At 37.5% G+C, this 18,662-nt stretch overlaps 1 protein-coding gene across 3 annotated transcripts in view; it reads left to right on the top strand.

The window, feature by feature from the left end:
- Positions 1 to 18,662, top strand: part of LOC137274300 (serine-rich adhesin for platelets-like) — a 192,464-nt gene that overhangs the window by 91,266 nt on the left and 82,536 nt on the right. For all 3 annotated transcript variants that reach the window (XM_067807435.1, XM_067807436.1, XM_067807437.1), the window contains one exon: positions 5,598 to 5,771. In XM_067807435.1, the coding sequence (XP_067663536.1) occupies positions 5,598 to 5,771 (174 nt within the window). The remainder of the gene's footprint in view (positions 1 to 5,597; positions 5,772 to 18,662) is intronic.

The following is an 18,662-nucleotide window of genomic DNA, read 5'->3' as shown; positions in this document are numbered from 1 at the left end:
CCTTTTGGTGACTTCGATTATGAAATGGTTCCCACTTGACATGGTCATTATATAGACTGGGCAGGACAAGTTTGGAGGCTGTTGTGTTCATTCATAAATGCTGCAGATCGTGTCACACAATGTCAGTCTCTGGATTGCTAAGTGTACCTAATTGTTTCAAGCTGTTATTAAACCTCAAACTAATTGTTACCAGTATGTGGCCTACCTGCCTTGATGCTTGCTGGAGACATGAGGTTGTTAATTTGTGTTGAAGGCTTGCTATCATTAATTAAGGAGTTGTAGATCTAGCAGCGTCTGTCAGGTCAAAATAGCAATACATTCATCATGAGATGGTGAGCTGCCTAGACAACCTGACATTCCCCTTACTTATGTATTACGGTTGATGAAGGCAGGCTACTATAAGCAGCTTAAGTAACACAGGAGGAGTTGTCTTAGGAAGAGGCTAAAATATCTGGTGGTCACATTTGGTGACTTTGATAACTGTCTTATACTTTAATAGTTAGCTGCTCATAATGTCAGACACTGGTTTGCAACTCCAGACTCCAAACTTTCTGATATGGCTGTATGTGCTGTAGTCTGTGACCTAGCAAAGTCTAATCTGCAGTCATCATTATCTTACAAAATCCTTTTAGTTCCTTGTTACAGGGTTTTGATACCAAATGCACTTGCTGACTTGGTTGAAATGTCATCTATCACAATTGGTTAGATTGATGCTCATGCTGTTGATCACAGGATTGGCTGGTTCAGATTCCATTATTTACAGTCTGTTGCTATATAGCTGGAATATAGCTGAATGTAGCATTAAACAAAGACATAGCAACAATAAGTTCAGTATGTTGATCAGAGTTACTCACTACATCTTGAGATCAGTGACAATATCCGAGGACTACCAAATTTCTCACCGTTGTATCATGTCAACCTTAAATAAGCTGTGGAGTACTTTATGTACTTCAGTGCATCTCAAGGTTGTATGTGGTGTTGGCAGCAAGTTGTCTATTATGGAATGCATTTTGTTGGCATTTAGTGCACTCTGCAGTACATGTTATGTAGTACACATAATCTTATCCTTGGCTATTCCTTATCTTTGAGGTTCTAGCAGTTCATGCATTATATATTCCATACAAATCAATACCCACTATTCAGTGGAGATGATAGTCTGAACAGCTTCATACTGTTTATATTATATAGAGTATGAGATACAGTTGCGTATTCTTCAGCCTAGACTGGATTGAAACTTCATGTCCTCTGTAAGACTAAAATGCTTATGAGTGTTATAATGTGAACTTTAAGTGCTTGGATGAAATAAGATCAAGGGACTTCTTGGATGGACAAATTATCCAAGTTTAGCTTAAAACTTGCTGTAGCTCAAGGTTCTCCAGATAAAATATGTGTGAAGACTATACTCTTGCATTGTGATGACATGATATACTGGTTGTTGCAGTCACCATGTAAGATGACGTGGACCAAAGGCATATGTTGTTGAGTATACCGGATGTTCACATTGGGTTGACATGACTTATTGCTTGACAAGCATGGTTACCATGTTGGAACATTTGAAACAGATACTAATGTGGGATTGAGTTCAGAGCTTCTAAACATGGTATTATGTTGCCATCTGAGATAACCTGAACTAGGTTGATGTGATTTTCTATAATATCTTGAATGAGATTTTCATAATTATCAGGTTGACATGAGCTTTTTAGCCAGATGACCATATTGTGTTGACCAGAGCTTCTCCGCATGGTACTGTTACCATCTGAAAAGACCACATCTTCATATTGGATTTACCAGAGCTTCTAAACATGATGCATATGTATGATTGTCATCTGAGATGACTTGAACTGGATCTTCATATTTTGTGTATGCGATATAGAAGTGACCATGGTTTAGTCACTGTGACAGATGAAGTGAACTAGGCATGTATACAAGAGAAACTGGTCACTCTATATGGACTTACTGCGTGAAATGTCCAAAGTAAGCAAGAAGCTTATGGAGCTATTTCTGCTGAGCTTGCATTTATTTGTTACCTTTCTCCATGACCCATGTATCCTGCAAACGCACCATGTTGGTCATGTATACATGATGATGAGCACCAGTCCAGTGTTTGGACACTTGACCACTACCCCATGTTGTGTACCTGTGAAATCGGTCAGTGTTTAATGAGGTGTACAGGTGAGTGGACACTGGCACACACAGGTAATTTACTTCAGCAGAAATAGCAGTGTCGCAGGTGTCAAACATTTACTGTGTCAGTTTGATTATTTCGCCATGTTATGTGCTTGCCTGTGACCAACATGTAATTCATTAAGTGCTAATTGTCCTGAGCTGAGGTAGCTCGGTGTTGGGGTGGTTCTTGTACAGCCTGATATAGGAGATGTGACCTACCAGCTAGTCAGGAAGATCTCTCCGTGTTTTTGATGGTTGGATGGAATCCATATCAACCTCTTCTTTAGGAAGGTTTGTGATCATTTAACATTAGAAGTTCCTTGTTGGGATATTTGACTAATTTTTATTTGATCATATTTCTTTACATCTTTGGGAGGTGGGATAGTTTAGTGGCTGCAGTGTTAGGTCATCAAGCCAAAGATCCATGTTTAATTTCCCACATGGTGCAGTGTGTAAAGCCCATTACTGGTGTCCTTTGCTCATATTCTTTAAACACTTTAGAGATCCTGGAGCAGAAAAAGACCCAACAAACACTGGCACGTGAGTGACAGATTCTGTGTCAGGGATCACTGAATATCATTGTATTCAGGTAACACAGGACGATGATCATGCTGTTGATCACTGGCTGTCTTGTAGAGACATCAGGCCTACATATGATGAACAGTTGGGATACTGCTGACTCTTGACTAAAACAAAACTGTTGACAATACTATCCTATTGAGAACTTCATATTTATTCCGGTAACATGATTCAGGTCTTGTTGTTGACTGATACAATAAATTCAAATTGGGTATATTTATTAACGTTGTCTATCAAACATATTGTTTTTCTTATCTGGGACTGTTTTTTTTTATGTTATTTTAAGTGGGTGTGACAGGGGAACTTGATTTATGTCAACTCATATGCTAGTTGTTAATCAGTTTTCAACATTGAATAGTAAATCTATTCTTTTGAATCTCCTCCCTGCTAACACTCACCTGTTCTTATCAATTTAATATGTCACCTTTTGGTCAGTACAGAAATACTCTGTCTTTGAAGCCAGGGCCCACTTGCACAAAGTGATCTAGAATTTTGATTATCTTCAGCCTGTGTTGGAGAATGGGAGTTACAATCACTGCAGCTCTAAGATCGCTTTGTGTCAGTGAGCCCTGGGCCCCGTTTCACAAAACTCTCGTAAGCCTAAGGTCTCGTAAGTTTTCTCGTAGCATCTGTACCTGGCATACTGTAACATAGGAGGTGCAAAGGCTACGAGAAAAGTTACGAGACCTTAGGCTTACGAGAGCTTTGTGAAATGGGGCCCTGGTCAGTAAGGTATGCTGCCTTCAATTTCAGTCTAGCTCATGATAGTTATACTCCATGTGACCACCTCATTGTCACCATGTTTGTAGGTCACTGATGAACAGACTAGTTCCAGCCATGATAATGCTCAAGTGTTGTGGAATGTTTGCAGTCCAGGTAATAACATGTTGCCTGGTCAATCACCGTGTTCACTAATAAAGACCACACACTCTTCATTCAGGCCAGGAATTTAATATTGTATATTGGTCAGGTTGTTAGGATTGAATGTCGCCTGGAACTTGCTTCAGTCCCTATAATCATTATCTGTACCCTGTGTCCAAGGGAACTCTCTAATGTGTAGGACGGGAATTAGGTTAACAGTGATGAAGGGAACTCTCTAGCAAAAACGGTTAATTGTAACTTAAGTAGGTTGGCCCCATTGTGACAACAGGAAGTGATAGGTGACATGTTTGTGTGGAAGACAATAAATGACAAAAATGTGACACGTCAGAAAATGATTGTGATACTTTTTTTTGAAATCTCCACAGTTTTAATTGTTGAGTGCAGTTCTTTTCAACAATAATGGTCTATATTCATTGGATACTATAATGTGAGTTAGTGAGTTTAGTGTAAAGCCACTTTCAGCAATTTTCCAGCAGTATCACAGTAGGGATCTCCAGAAATGGGCCTCACATGTTGTGACCATTTTGGGAATTGAACCTGAGTCTTTGGAGTGACAAAGGAATGTTTTTTCCACAAGGCTACATCTTTGACCATTGGGATGCTGTATGAAATATTATATGTATAAAATAACACTTTATTTTACCACTATAATGTGAGGCAGTTTATTTCAGGTAAAACAGTATTGTTTATTTAGAAAAAGCCAGCCCATGCCAAAAGATCCGATTGTTGCTCACTTTTCAGATATTTTTGGTATTCAATTACAAAGGAAACTGTTACATGAAACCTACCCCAAACAGTCTCCTCATATGATTTGCCTTTATGTCTGTTCACAGAGAAAATCATATGTTCTATTCAGAGTAGATTCATGAATTCATTCAAAAGGTGAATTAATCTGACATTTCATCAAAGAATTCACTCATAAAAACAGGAAAAGACGGATTTTATAGCTGACTTACCTCATGTGCGATAGTAACACCATGACACACCTGTGCCCATTGATGTGTTCCTGTACACAGGTGTGGCATTGTGAACAGGGGTGTTCTCTGGAATATCTGTGGAACAGGTGTTCTAAATAGTATGACAATATTATCACTGATCTTGCTTCTCAAGTTTACAACACAGTATTACAAAGCAGGTGAAGGCATATCAGAAATCAATGGAATGTCAAAGTGATTTTATGGTTGCTTCAATGAATTACACATAGCAAATAACTTCATACACACATGAAGTGATACACATAAAAATCAATTTGATAAAGATTCCATGTAAAGTGCTCCATATATTACTTTAAGATTTTAATGTTTCATGGATTATGTGTCATATGGTATATGAGGTATTTTTTCTGGATTTAGTTGTTGTAGGCAGATTTTATCGAATGCAACATATTGTGTTCGGCATGTTCTGTAGATTATGTAAATGTATATGAATTGAGACTGGATGGTGACTGTACATGTTGTTACCTTACTTTACTTTACATATTTGCAAAATGAGTATTAGAGACTGGTGTATACTCTGTCAAAGTTACTGTTATTTATTTCAGTGGACAAGCTCTTTCATTAAAAAAAAAAGAAACAGCATAAAATGCTTCACACACACATGCATTGACATCGCTGTAAAAAAATCTTGAACTGTATTAAAGCCTCTTTCATCTCAACTCACATTAGAACCTCTAAAGATCTGGGTTTTGAACTGGTCATCATTAACCCATGCTTTTCATAAGAGGTGCCTAACAGGATCGAGGAGTCAGACTTGCTGACATGGCTGACACATGGTATCATATCCCAGTTGTGTAGATCAATGTTCATGCTTTTGATCACTGTATTGTCTGCTCTAGACTTAATTATTTACAGAGTGCTGCCATACACCTGGAATATGCCTGAGTGTGGAGTTAAACAACAACCAGCCCAACCACTGCACGTTACAGTATGTGGAATAACTGTCATGTCTGATCTGATCTTTCTCTTCTCCAGGGGCAACTATGAGTCTCTGTCACGCCCGCCATCGTACCCGAGCAAGCTGAGTGTGGAATACCGTGCCGACAACACACTACATATACAGGATGACAGTGCCCTCTATCGCCAGTCTAAAAGCAGCCAATCAGAAGCCAAGATGAGGCCCAGACAGAGACGTGGGGAGAGTTTTAAGTAAGCAGAATTGTACTTATTTGCATGTTACATTTATCCAAAGTTTAGACAGTTTATCAGATACAAGAAATGCGTTTTATTAATCAAAGGCTGTGGAAGTTTATCAAATGCTGGTTATAACGAAATTTTGATCAGTTTCATTAAAACAGGGAATTGTTATTTGTGTTTTGTTAGAAGGAAATATTATCCCTACTTTATGTGAAAGTAGCGGGTATCAGTGAGACTTGATTGGTTCACATAAATTCTAGCTTGTTGTCAACAAAAGCAAATGATTGTTCTTCTTGGTTTCTTTTGCTTATTATATGCTTTAATATACATACTCAGACTCTGTTCATTTTTACAGTTATGGCATTCTTTCATTCTTATATTGTACCTATGATAGCTGTTTTGTGATTTTGACATAAAAAATTAAACATATTCTTTTTTCAAAATATAATGATATGGTACAGCTCACATCAAAGGTAGATAACTCCTGCCAGTCTTGGTGGCACAGACAGATACATGCAGGGAAGTGAGGTGATAAAGAAATTGTTCTATAACTCTTCAAGATTATCTGACACCCACGGTCATTATTTTTCATCCTCTGAGTTTTCACAAGCCTTACTTATACTCACGTCATGCACTTTTATTAAATCAACTTGTCTGAATTTTTTATATCTTCTCATGGCGGTAAACATTTGTCAGAAAGCATTTACCATGAACAATGTCAAGAATAACAAGCAGTGTTGTTTGAAAAACATGAAAGTCATTGTTTTGGGAGCACTTTTACCAGTGCACATAGACTTAAGTTAAGGACAGTGTGTTATGTTTCATTCTGATTGTTTGATGGTTATTTTTCATGGGCATTTTCTTTCGCATTTTGTTTTTACTTGTCATATTACAGTGAAAAATGTCTTCAAGGTAATTGGGACTGCAGTTGGATTGGGAAGATGTAGGACTATTTGAAGTCATTTCTGTTAATGAATTCTAATACACACAAGTGCGGATACAGCTTTTTGAGAAAGGAGGGTGCACATTTTGGGTAAAGGGTGTGTGTGTACACTTCACTTTCACCCGAGTTTCAATGGTCATTTAACAAAATTTTAGGACAAAGGGAAGTTATGTACAACAGGACAAATTCATCAGTATTAGCCATTTTTAATGAGAATATGGTTGTATGAAGAACCTGTGTAGTTTTGAATACCTTGCCTTTCACAGACAGAAGTTCATTTGTATTTTCAAGAGACATCCTCCTCACTACCAACGTATCTTTGATTATTTTTTAGGTTAATATATTTTTTAGGAAAATGCTTTCACTTGAATCATTTGTAACATGTTTTCATTAAAGTTTACAATTTTCCAACGATATTTGACCGCTAAGTGCAATTCTGTTCCATATATTTGCTTTCTTCTGGTTTGATGTGTATCATTTAAGAGGATACCCCTCATGATTCATTGAAGTACATCTAATAGTACGACATAGGGAAAAATAAATTTGAATTTCTAGTCTTGAATAAGTGTTGTATCTATTAGCTAAGTGTGTAAATTTCATATGGTTACACCTGTGGCTTGAGACAGCGAGTGATAGTGTGAATGTTGTTGACCTTCTGTCCATGAGAACTGATAATGTGAAGTAGAATGTTGTATGACAGATGGTGCAGCACTGAGCTTGGAGTTGTGTACATGATAATTCTTCTTTCTGGTTCCATTCTTAGTCTGATTGTATCACAAACTCTTCTTTCTTCACTTGTCCAGCGAACCATACTGAAGGTCATTAAGTGCACTGTGAAAAAAGGTTGTGAAAAAAATGATGACAATATTTTTATGTGGATATGTGGAGATTAGAATCTCATTGTTGTCAAATTGTGTTCCAAAGTATTCTGCATGTTCATCTTGTGTCAAATCTGAAAATGAAAGATAACATTATGTGAGTGTGTTTGTCAGCAGGTGCTGTCCGCTTGTTGATTTATCAGACACTGAGAGTTAACCCAGGCAGATGGATGCGGACTTAATTTCATCGTACCTGGGTGAACCTGGTGACCTTGTGATAGCTATATGCTACATCATTACCTGGACTTATTTTCCAGAATGCCAACACTATACAATTCTTTTTAGGGATGTAATTTTGTCTTAAAATAGTGATACTGTTTTTCTTGGAAAATTGTCAAAATTCAAATTTCTGTAACTGATAATGTTTTAACACTCACAGCTGAGTCTTGCTTTGGTTGTAGTAGGTGTTGCATGTGCATGTGTTTGTGTGTGGTTGTCTTTGTGTCTGTCTGATAGTAAAATTCCATAGATGCCAGCTTCTGTTGCTTGCCCAAAAGTTGTCTGCTTCACGGTTGCCCGCCAACGAAACTACAGATAGGTTACATAATTCTGTCACTGGAGTACTGCAGAGCACCGAAGTAGTGTCTTATGAGGAACGATTTCAGTTATAAAACGTGTAACGATTTTCAGTTGTGTCAATTCACCGATTTATTCTCCGACAGGTGGATGTTTGCGACATGGCGCTGTCATTTTTCAAATTGTGGCATCTCATCCTAAATTCAGTTTGAGAATCAGTTAGATTATGGTTTGTTTTCATCAAGTTAAAAGATCAAAATACTCTCTACTCGTAGTTAAATTTGTGATTGAATCATTACCAAAAAGATTTTGCATGACACCGCTTGTAACAGAGTATAGACATTATGACAGCAAGCGCTTGTAACAGAATCGTCTATCAGAACAAGTTGTAGTTTGGAAAATAAGCAATGCAGGTGATAAAATGATATTGCAGTAGATTTTGAAAACATAAATCTTTCATTTTTTGAAACAATTGTCATGACTACAGGTTTAGACAAACAAGGTAACAAGGTAAAACAAGGTAATCTACTACAGGAGAAATTTTATGGATAGCAACTTCTGGGGTTCTTCTTGCAACTTCTAGCTATCCATAAAATTTGTCCTGTATTACTATGCCAACTTCTAAATGCCTTTGAAGAATCACAAGATAATCTACCCCTGGAAATGTACCGGTACATGAATGCTACAGCAACACACATAGGTATGTACCTCACATTATGTCACAGAGGCACCCTCGTTCGTTCGTTTGGGGGAGAGACTTGTGCACTGTTATCAGTAAGGTCGATTTAAGGTTGTTAAATGTTGAAATGAGTAGTTTTAATGACAGAGTTTCATTTATGATGATGTCATTAAATGATTTATGTGTTTGTACCTCCTAGAGTATATGTGATCTATACTATCTTTTTCCTGAGGCTTTTGTGCAAAATCTTCGATCAGACTCTCATGTGTTGTGAATTTAGTGTTTAATCTATTAATATAGGAAAAAAATGTGATTATTTATCCAAATATTTTGTGTTAATGTGTTGGGCTGCCAGAGTAAGATCAGTGCCAGCTCAATTATGTGTTGTCGGAAACAACATTCCATTGAAGTGTGTGAACAGTTGCCTGCTCTTTTAGGGCATTGTAATTGATGGGACCAAGAATGGGACAGTTAAGCGACATGATCACTTAAAATTTAGGATTGTGAAACAACAGAAACAAAATCTATGTTATGACCTTATTCAGAGGAGGCATGTTCACAGCATAGAGATATTACCCAGAGCATGTGGATATGATTTGGTCTTGTCAGCACATTTTTCCCAAAGACATTCTTTTCCATTTGACAGGGATCCATGTTTGTAAATTTGTTTACAGCAAATGGCAGCATCAATATTTCTGATGGTTTGTGTTTTGTCAACAACAGATGTTTATTAATGAGGAATTTGTCTGAAACATTGAACATGGAATAATTGCATTGGCATAAAGAAAATATGTGAATGTCCTCACAGTTATTTCATCTCACCTGTGTCATTGTTAGATGTGTCTCAAATATGTCCAGGAACTCTGCTTGTCAGACCAGTACATTTTGAGAGTTTGTATGGAAGAGGTAAATACCAAATATCATTGTAAACCTTTTACTATTTTTCATTTTTCTTCCTGTAAAAAATGAGCCAAAAAATATGGCGAACATGAAATATATCATGTGTGGCTCATAGCAATCTCTACAAATACTTTACAAAACACCATTGTATGCTTAAAATTGTGCATTTAATGCTTCCACTGGAGGAAATATATGACAAGACGTTTTTGTGAAATTGGATAAACACATATCTTGACCCTTGTTTGTTTGAAGTCTGTAAGTTTACATTTATGAAATTCATTATATCATTATCAACCTTACAACATGCTTGCAGATGTGTCATGGAAAAACTTTGTTTATGGCTTGAGATTTCACGTCACACTGGCATTATTTCAGCCAAAGAGCATTATTATAAATATTAATATACTAGTGACAACCTACCTCTTCAGTATAGAATATCATTAACCCTAGTTAAGTCCTTGCCTGTCCGTCACCTTGTAACAATCACCTGTGTGCTAATTATCACCTCAGGTAGAGGTTAATCAATTCAGGTATGTGTAGCATTAGCAGTGATTGACGTCCATGCTGTTCACCAACACCCCTGTTTCTGTTGTGGCCAGGGATAGCTGATGTCCACTTGACATCTGCCAGTAAAAGGTCAGTGGCCTGTTGATGTGACCAGCATATACTTCATGAAGGAGGTATATAGTTCCATGCTATGTTAGTGTCTTGGAACAGTGTTAGAGCGAGCATTGCCAGGTGGTACCAAAGGGGTGTACCTTCCAAAAAGTATTTATGAGCCCCAATGTTAGGACAGGATTAGACTATTTTTGAATGTTAAGAGGATTGAACATGCTGATTGAAATGTTGTATAATGTGTTGACTTCAGTGGCAAGCAAGAGCACAATGTCTTCAGATGATAACCTACCAAGGTTCTAAGCACCCTGCGCTTGCCCTAAGTAGCCATGGGGCAGCATAGGAGTTCATTCGTTCATCATGCCGAAGACCTGAGTTCAATGCCCCACATGGGCACAAAGTGTGAAGCCCATTTCACGTGTCCCCAGCTGTGATATTGTTGGGATGTTGCTAAAAGTGGCATAAAACCCAGCTCACTCACTCACTTGTCCTAAGCAACAACTAAGATTCGGATCAGGTTGATGGAGTTGGTGACATGGCCACTGGTATGGATCAGTGCTTATGCTCACAGTCGCACCTATTTGTGGTCCTGACTAAGTTCAACTGCTATTCTATATTTTGTTAGTTTTGTTATTAATGCTGCAACTTTTCAATATGCTAGCTGTCTGTAAATGAGTTATACTTGATAAGTCGGTGACTGATTCATGAACATCCCCATAATACCAACTAATGATAGCGATTGAAACTATGAGAGTTTGTGAATTGTATTCAGGTAATGTTATGAGGATTCACAATTCAAATTAACATTTTACAATCTACATTTCTGTATAAAGTGAAATTCTTTGGTATGTTTTCACTGCAAGCAGACTATAGTCCTTGTTTATTCTCTCACAATTCAAGCACATTCAGTCTTATGCAATAAAACCTCCATTGTCTATACCAGAGGGATGATAGGGTAGCCTCGTGGTTAAAGTATTCGCTCATCATGTTGAAGACTTGAGTTCATTTTCCCACATGTGTGCAGTTTGTGAAGCCCATTTCTGGTGTCCCCAGCTGTGATATTGCTGGAATATTGCGAAAAACTGCTTAAAATCACACTCACTCATGAGTGAATGAATGAATGTAGATTCATAAAACATTAAGCAGCCACTTGAAATGAAGGAAATAAGAAGACCAATACCAAAGGTGGAATAAATAAAAACATGCAAGAAATACCAAAAGACCAATACCAAATGTGGAATAAATAAAACAATGTGCAAGAAATGCCAGAAGACCAATACGAAAGGTGGAATAAATAAAAAAACATGCAAGAAATGGCAGGGTCAATGAGATATGTCTTTAATTGTCTGATGAAATCCCTTTCTTCTTTACAGCAGTAAACAGTGAATGAAATATTGGTATAAAAACTGTCAGTTGTTGGAGTGAATGCCTGGTACAGTCGACATGCCTCTACAGGCTGGTGACGAAGCCATGGTGTGTGTAAACAGGGGCAACCAGGAGACCAGGAATGGATAAATGTCATCATCTTGATATGTTTATTTATCTGCTATCTGATGTTTCAGGTCTCCCTAGACTAACATCTACTCTCTGAAATGAACATATTTTACAGAAAAAAATGGATTTCAATTATGTCAATAAGATGGGAGCCCACACACTTTCTTCCTTAATATTGTTGTAATCTAGACTTGCTTCAAATTCTAGACTTGCATGGGTGTATTTGTTTCAGGATTTGTATGACATATTACAGTGTACAGACTTAGTTATAGGCCACTTACAAGGGCTGCATTGATTCACCTAAACCTTGATTCAATTCGATTTTCGATATTGGACCCTTATTTTCATCATTTTCTTATTTGATTCTTCATACGAGTAATAACATCAGATTTCATTTACCTCTTGTTTTTCTTAGTATGAAATCCATCATCAGCTTGGCAATGTTTACTAACAACAATTCTCATAAGATAAACAGCTCAGCATCAACCAATCACTTTCTGCCTTATTTCAGAACTCGAAACTGCTTGAGTACGAGTAAAATCGTGCTATGGCTGTAATTTAAATAGGTATTAAAATATTGAAATGAAATAGAGATAATTGTTAATGAAAATCGAAACTAAAGTGTCAGATCTGATTTTTGATAAATTGAACCAAATCAGTGCAGCACTGATTATTATTATTATTAGCATGACAGATTATCATCGGTAATATGAAAACTATAACTGCAATCCTAATGGGAGAGATCTCATTTGAGCTCACTTAGGGCAATAGTGGTAGAAGTGAACTGCCAGATTTGTTTAGGAAAAGAATAAACTTTTAAAAATGTTTCCTTACAGACTGTCATTGCCAAACTCGTTATTATAGTGTAAAGGTTTATAATCATAACATGTACAGAAAGATGCTATCATGTTAGTCCTATGTACTCAGGCACCCTCACCTTGTAAGGAGCATCTCAAGCATAAGAAAATGCTTGTTTTTCAGCACAGCAAGAATGTGCATTGAGACTTATTTTGTGTCAGCTGAATATGACTTAAGACATCCTCACCTGTTCATGACGATTTGGGGGATACATCCATCAAGATGCGTCCCCATCAACAATGTTATTGAACTGAATTCCACCAATAAAGCTATTGATGGCATGTACAGATACTGAAAGTGATATCAGTATTATTGAATAGGGTATCCTGTATCACTTGTCATAGGCTTAGGATAAGGACATGAGAAATCTGTTATCAGATTTTCATGGAAAATTCATCAACAAATTATTTTAGATTATGTTTTGTTTTCAAATCTAGTAATCAGTCTTCATTGACAGTTGACAGATTGGATTTGGAGGAAGTATTTATGTTTAGTGAGGCATATCGTCAAGGGGAAAGGATTTTTAGGAAGCAAGTTTCATTCTAAGGTTCTTGAAGACAAACACCCTTGAAGATCTGCGTCAGATCTGGTATTCTGTAACCCATATCCTTGTCACAAGAGGGGACTAACCAGATTGGGAGGTCGACATATGTTATGGTATCCCTATTGGATAGATCGATGCTAATACTGTTGGTAACTGGATTTTTTGTTGTTGACTTGATTATTTACAGAGTGCCACCATCTAGCTGGAATATTTCTTAATGTAGCATTAAAAAGAAGCAAACAAAATCTTCATGACAATAAGAGAATGTTCAGTAGAGTATTTGGTAGTAATAGTTCAATGTAAAGCTTGATCATTGTCCACGGTGGTAGATGGTATGTTAGAAGGTCCAAGGTTTTCCTGTTATTCAGCATGATTACAGTCCAATGAACACTGCATGGGATTTCAAGTATGTTATCTACCTGCCACAGGTAAACATAGGCAGTCAAGTGCTACCTGTGATGGACTGCTAAAGCAGTCAACATCGTGACAGGGATGGGTGACCTCTGACCTTGTGATGTAATGATACTGGGGTGTGAATAAAAGATATGAATGTCAATTAGTCTCATAAATCCACATTTGCGCATTATATGTGTTCTTTGTAAACAGTTTCTACAAACAAATAGTTTTGTTCATGCAACGTTATTTTAGCTTGTTTGATGTCAGGTTCTCAATGAAGATTTGAATATGAACTTTGCTGTAGGATGACACTTTTTTGGTGTTCTGAATTTTTCTTTTGTGAGTAATATTTTTAAAAATCTTTCTTCACAGAGTGTATTATGGATGAATTATGTTAAATCTTATTGAAGATTGAATGATTTTGATATTTTCTTAACAGAATCTGTCTTGAAGTATTACATTTCTAAAATAGCAGTGGCTATGTACTACTGATTTAGGTTCAGTTTTGAATTAGGGGAATATGGACCAGACATTTCACTGATTGATATCTTAAACATTTATCTTAAATTATGATATGTTGAAATGTAGCAACTCGGTCAGCATTAGCTGGTGACAGCTCAAACTTGTTGATTACATTTTATGACAATCATGGTAATTTTTTTAAACAATCATGGTCACTCAGATGAAAAGGGAGAGGTGGGGAGGTTGTGAAGTTCCACTGGTCAGTCCTCAGCAGTTTAAATAGTGTCATATATGCTGTAGTACTGCTAAGGGTGTGTTATCAGTTCCAACTTTGTGACCTAGGCTTCCTTTCTGACCACTGGCTTTAATGGCACCCCATCTCAACCCAATACACTCCAAGAGGGACATAATACTCTGTAAAACTCTCAGGCACAGGAATGTTTTTACAGAGATTTGATTCGATAAATTTGAATAGTTAACACCCCTTCCCTAACAATAACAACAATTTTCATAGAGTTGCCATGTTGAGAGAGTTGACTTGTGGATTTTCCTCACAATCTGTCTGACAGTATTTTCCTTGTGTAGTGGTTTGGGATGTTGACTTGCGGACTTACGTAGTTGTGGTCGGACACACGTGTAGAGCTAAAGCCACACTGGCCCTCTGTGTGACCAGATCCCTCAGGGCTGTTTGAACATGGCTGCCAAGAGTGTTCAGTTCCTTTGGATTCATCCTACTTGGAAGTATTCCCCTCACAACTGATCACATGACAAGGAGAATGAGCTCCCACTAAGATTTCAGTTCACAAGGCCGTTTTTGTTGATTTGAACAGAGACCATATAATAAAGTTTACCATATGATCTTCGGTTTCAAGGATTTGACACTACTTGTTGTGAAGTTCTAATTTTACTTTTCAGTGTTTTAATTTAAACTGAAAGTCAAGGTATACTCGTCATATGATTAAGTATTAAAAGTCATTGACTCTTACATGGTGATTGGATTCAAGTGCCAGTTGTTATAGAAAACTTTGATGTCCAATTTTGCTTTGGTTTAAAAATTTAGTTTTCCTCAAATGCATGCATATTTTGTTAAGTTGGTAAAATCTTCATGATCAGGTTATAACTTTGACACATGTATGTCAGACCATTAATCCAACTAAAGAGGTAAATGTCACTGATCAGTAACTTCCTACGCACCTCTGCCCGGCTCCCCTATTACAGGGACAGTGGACTGTCCCACAGCATTAACTAATAGGAGATAAAATGGTTCAGCTAATCCAAGGGTAAAGGAGTCTGTTTAGGCTGATCCAGCCAACAGTGGGAGTTACTCAACCACCTGAGAGGGTTATGAGCTGTATCGCCCAGAGGGAAATACGACACACTAGGGAATAACACTCTTATCACCTGGCCATCCGACCAATAAGAGGACAGGCAGGTCTTTGGTGACCAGTCCCACTGGAATGTTGTACTGACCACAAACCAACACCAACGTTCTGTTGTGGATATTTACTTGGAAAAACTTGTGGACAGTATGAGACAAAGGAGTTGAAGTAAGTTCTGTTTTATGTTACAACATGTAACTGTGCAGATAAAGCATTTAAAGTGGCTGAGTGATAGGCTCTCCCTGCGACAGTTAGTATTGCATATCTCTGTCATAATGACTCAAATGGTGAGTTTTAGGGTTGAAATAATATTTATTTTCTTGATGATTATTATTTATTTGAGGTCTTTATTCCATAAGAGGTGTTGTATACTTCCAGGTAGTTGAGATTGTGTGTAAAACATATTGATCAATAAGATGTTACTAATGTCATCAGTTTTGACTGAACCCTCTGTTTTATGAGAAGTCTATGATTGTTGCTAACATTTTTTCTTGTATTTCCGTTACTGTGATACTTAAGACCTAGCATTTCTGATATCCTCCAATATAATGTTGCTGTAATATTGCAAAAAAACTGTGTGAAAAACATGCTCACTCACTCACTATCCTCAGATTAGTGTCATATTTGCAGGTACCTGTGTTTGTTATGAAATGGTATCAGGGGAAGGGCAAAAGGAAATTGAGAAAAATGTTGGTAATGGATTAACAAGCTGAAATTCTTTTTAATGCATTACTCGCTCAAGCTTAGCCCATCCACATTATGTTGTACCATTATTCCTGTGAAATTTAATATTCATGGTAAGTGGCATTCCTGTCATAATGGGATTTAATACGTTCATCATTAACCTATCTCAACGGGTCATGTCAGGGAAATAACCCATGACCCCAGTCATCCCCCAACTCCCTAGGTTACCATGGTAATTAAACTCGTCCCTGTTTTCTGTTCCCTCTTCTTTATAAACCAATAAAATAGTTTATTAAGAGTTTGGAATGCGATGCTTATGTTGTACACATCCCGTGTTAGAGAAGGATAATAGTTACACAATGGCAGCGTGTGATATGGGTGTAAACTACCCGGTGAGGATGTATGGCTGAATGAGGTCCAGTGAGGTGTGATTTGCTCTGCTTGAGCTTCAATGATACATGGTGTAGGTATTCCAAGGATGTTGTGATTTATCAGGATAACTGGTGTAAGTGTGTGTATATTGAATATTGTCAATGGCCCTTGACAAGCTAATGCAGTAAGTCTATTGTTGGGATGCTGTGTGTCGATCTGGCAGCTTCATCCTTGTCTGAACATTAATAAGCACTTATCGAAAAGACTCCCAGTTGAGGAATGTGTCCTTTGTGCCGTTTACCTTCAAAATTTGCGTGTATATTTTGTATGTTTTTGTTGAATATGCAGAGATCAGATAAGATAGGATCTCATCTTCGACACTATTATCATCCTTGATCTGTCAGCAACTGTCCTGTCCTCATGTTTCAGAAAACTGGTAAACATGTGTCACTTTAGTCAGATAGTACTAACTTGGTGTGAAATAACTGAAATACTTCACAGGGCAAATGCAATCCAACTCACTCACTTACACACTCACTTTTACTTCATGATTAGTATGGCTTGTAATTACTTGTCTATTCTGTGTAAAAGTACAGGTAGAAATGGACATCACAGTCAAAGTATAATCAAAGTGCACCTTGTGTGGGGTTTGTATTCTGTCCTGTTTGACAAAAATGCATATATCATATGTTACTGTAAGCTACATTACAGGAGACTATACTTGATATAGTAATCACATTCCTGAGTGACCAACCATTCTCCTCAAACAATGGCCTGAAGACATGAATAACCCCTGCTGGCCATAAACCTTGGCTAATGTGGGTCAGTGGGGGAGGGAGGAGTGTGAAGGCTGCTTGTGTTGGGGTTGACTCGACTGTTCAGGGAGATGTGATCGGTGTGGTAGGGGCGTGTTGGTATGGGGAGAAATGGACCCGTTGTGGGTGAGGCTGAGTTTTGAGGAAGTGGACTTGATTGAATGTGGGAAAATGATGGATTGGTTATCAAAACTGTAGGGGTCATCGGCACAGGTATGTTACCCCAGGTACATTTCCATCCATATCCTGCAGCCCCAAACTGAAACTATATTTCATTGTTCCCATTCATCTGAACTTGAATGGTATTGTGCATTGTAAAATATTCGGTACTGTGTATGCATGTTTCTAATATAACACAATCAAATGCATCTATACAACAATGTGACTGTTCCAATCAACAGGGATTCCAACCCTTATGCTTCTGGCGCAGTTATAACAATTTTGACCAATTAATTAGTCCATTACACTTAATATGCAAAAATTATGCTTTTCTACTGGTTTTAGGAAAACGAATAAACTGGATAAAATTTCACAAGGCAGTGTTTCGTAATGCACTTAAAGAAATCAATTATTCATGGAATCGCACTCATTCCAGTTAATTTGTAAGAAATAATGATTGGTGATTTCTGTCTAGAATTTCCTTTTGTGGAAACATGCACTATATCGAAGTAACTGGAAGATAAGTATTTCACTTTTTGGGTCTCCATAACACTTTTTGACATCCATTATTACACTTAGGCCCAAAACATGGTGGCATCTGTGAATCAAGGTACGTTTCCGTGTTCTGATTTTGGCTAGTGTGCTAGAGTTGCACATCTGTATCATGAGTACCCATGCCGATTACAACCCCTTCATCATTATGAAATGGATATTGGAGTACATCATAGTGTATGTGGTTCATTGGGGAACTGATTTTGTCATGCAAAGGATGATTGTTGTTAGCAGGAAGATAGCACTTGTTACATATTCATATTGATAATCCGAATATGCACACAGGTGTTAGTGTATTGTAATCATTGTGATTCTCATGAGGAAAGCATTGCATAGTTACATAATGCTGCAAATGTAAGAGAGGTTAGGCATCTGCTTACAGCTGATTTGAAGAGACAGAACTCAGTTACTAAACGATGTATGCATTGGAATGATATGAGCATTAATAGAGGAGAAGGAAGAAACAAGTTACTTAAAGATGGATCCGCAAATGAGTTTGGGAAAGTAGAGAAAATAGGGGTAGGTGGGCCAGAGAGAAGAACTGAAACAGGGTATATGTAGGTGGGTCAGAGAAAAGGACCTGAAGTGGGGTATCTATATTTGGGCCACAGAGAAGGACCTGAAATAGGGTATCTGTGTTTGAGCCACAGAGAAGGA

This window comes from Haliotis asinina, chromosome 2, assembly GCF_037392515.1.
Source record: "Haliotis asinina isolate JCU_RB_2024 chromosome 2, JCU_Hal_asi_v2, whole genome shotgun sequence".
NCBI lineage: Eukaryota > Metazoa > Mollusca > Gastropoda > Lepetellida > Haliotidae > Haliotis > Haliotis asinina.
This window is presented reverse-complemented; position numbering and strand designations above follow the sequence as displayed.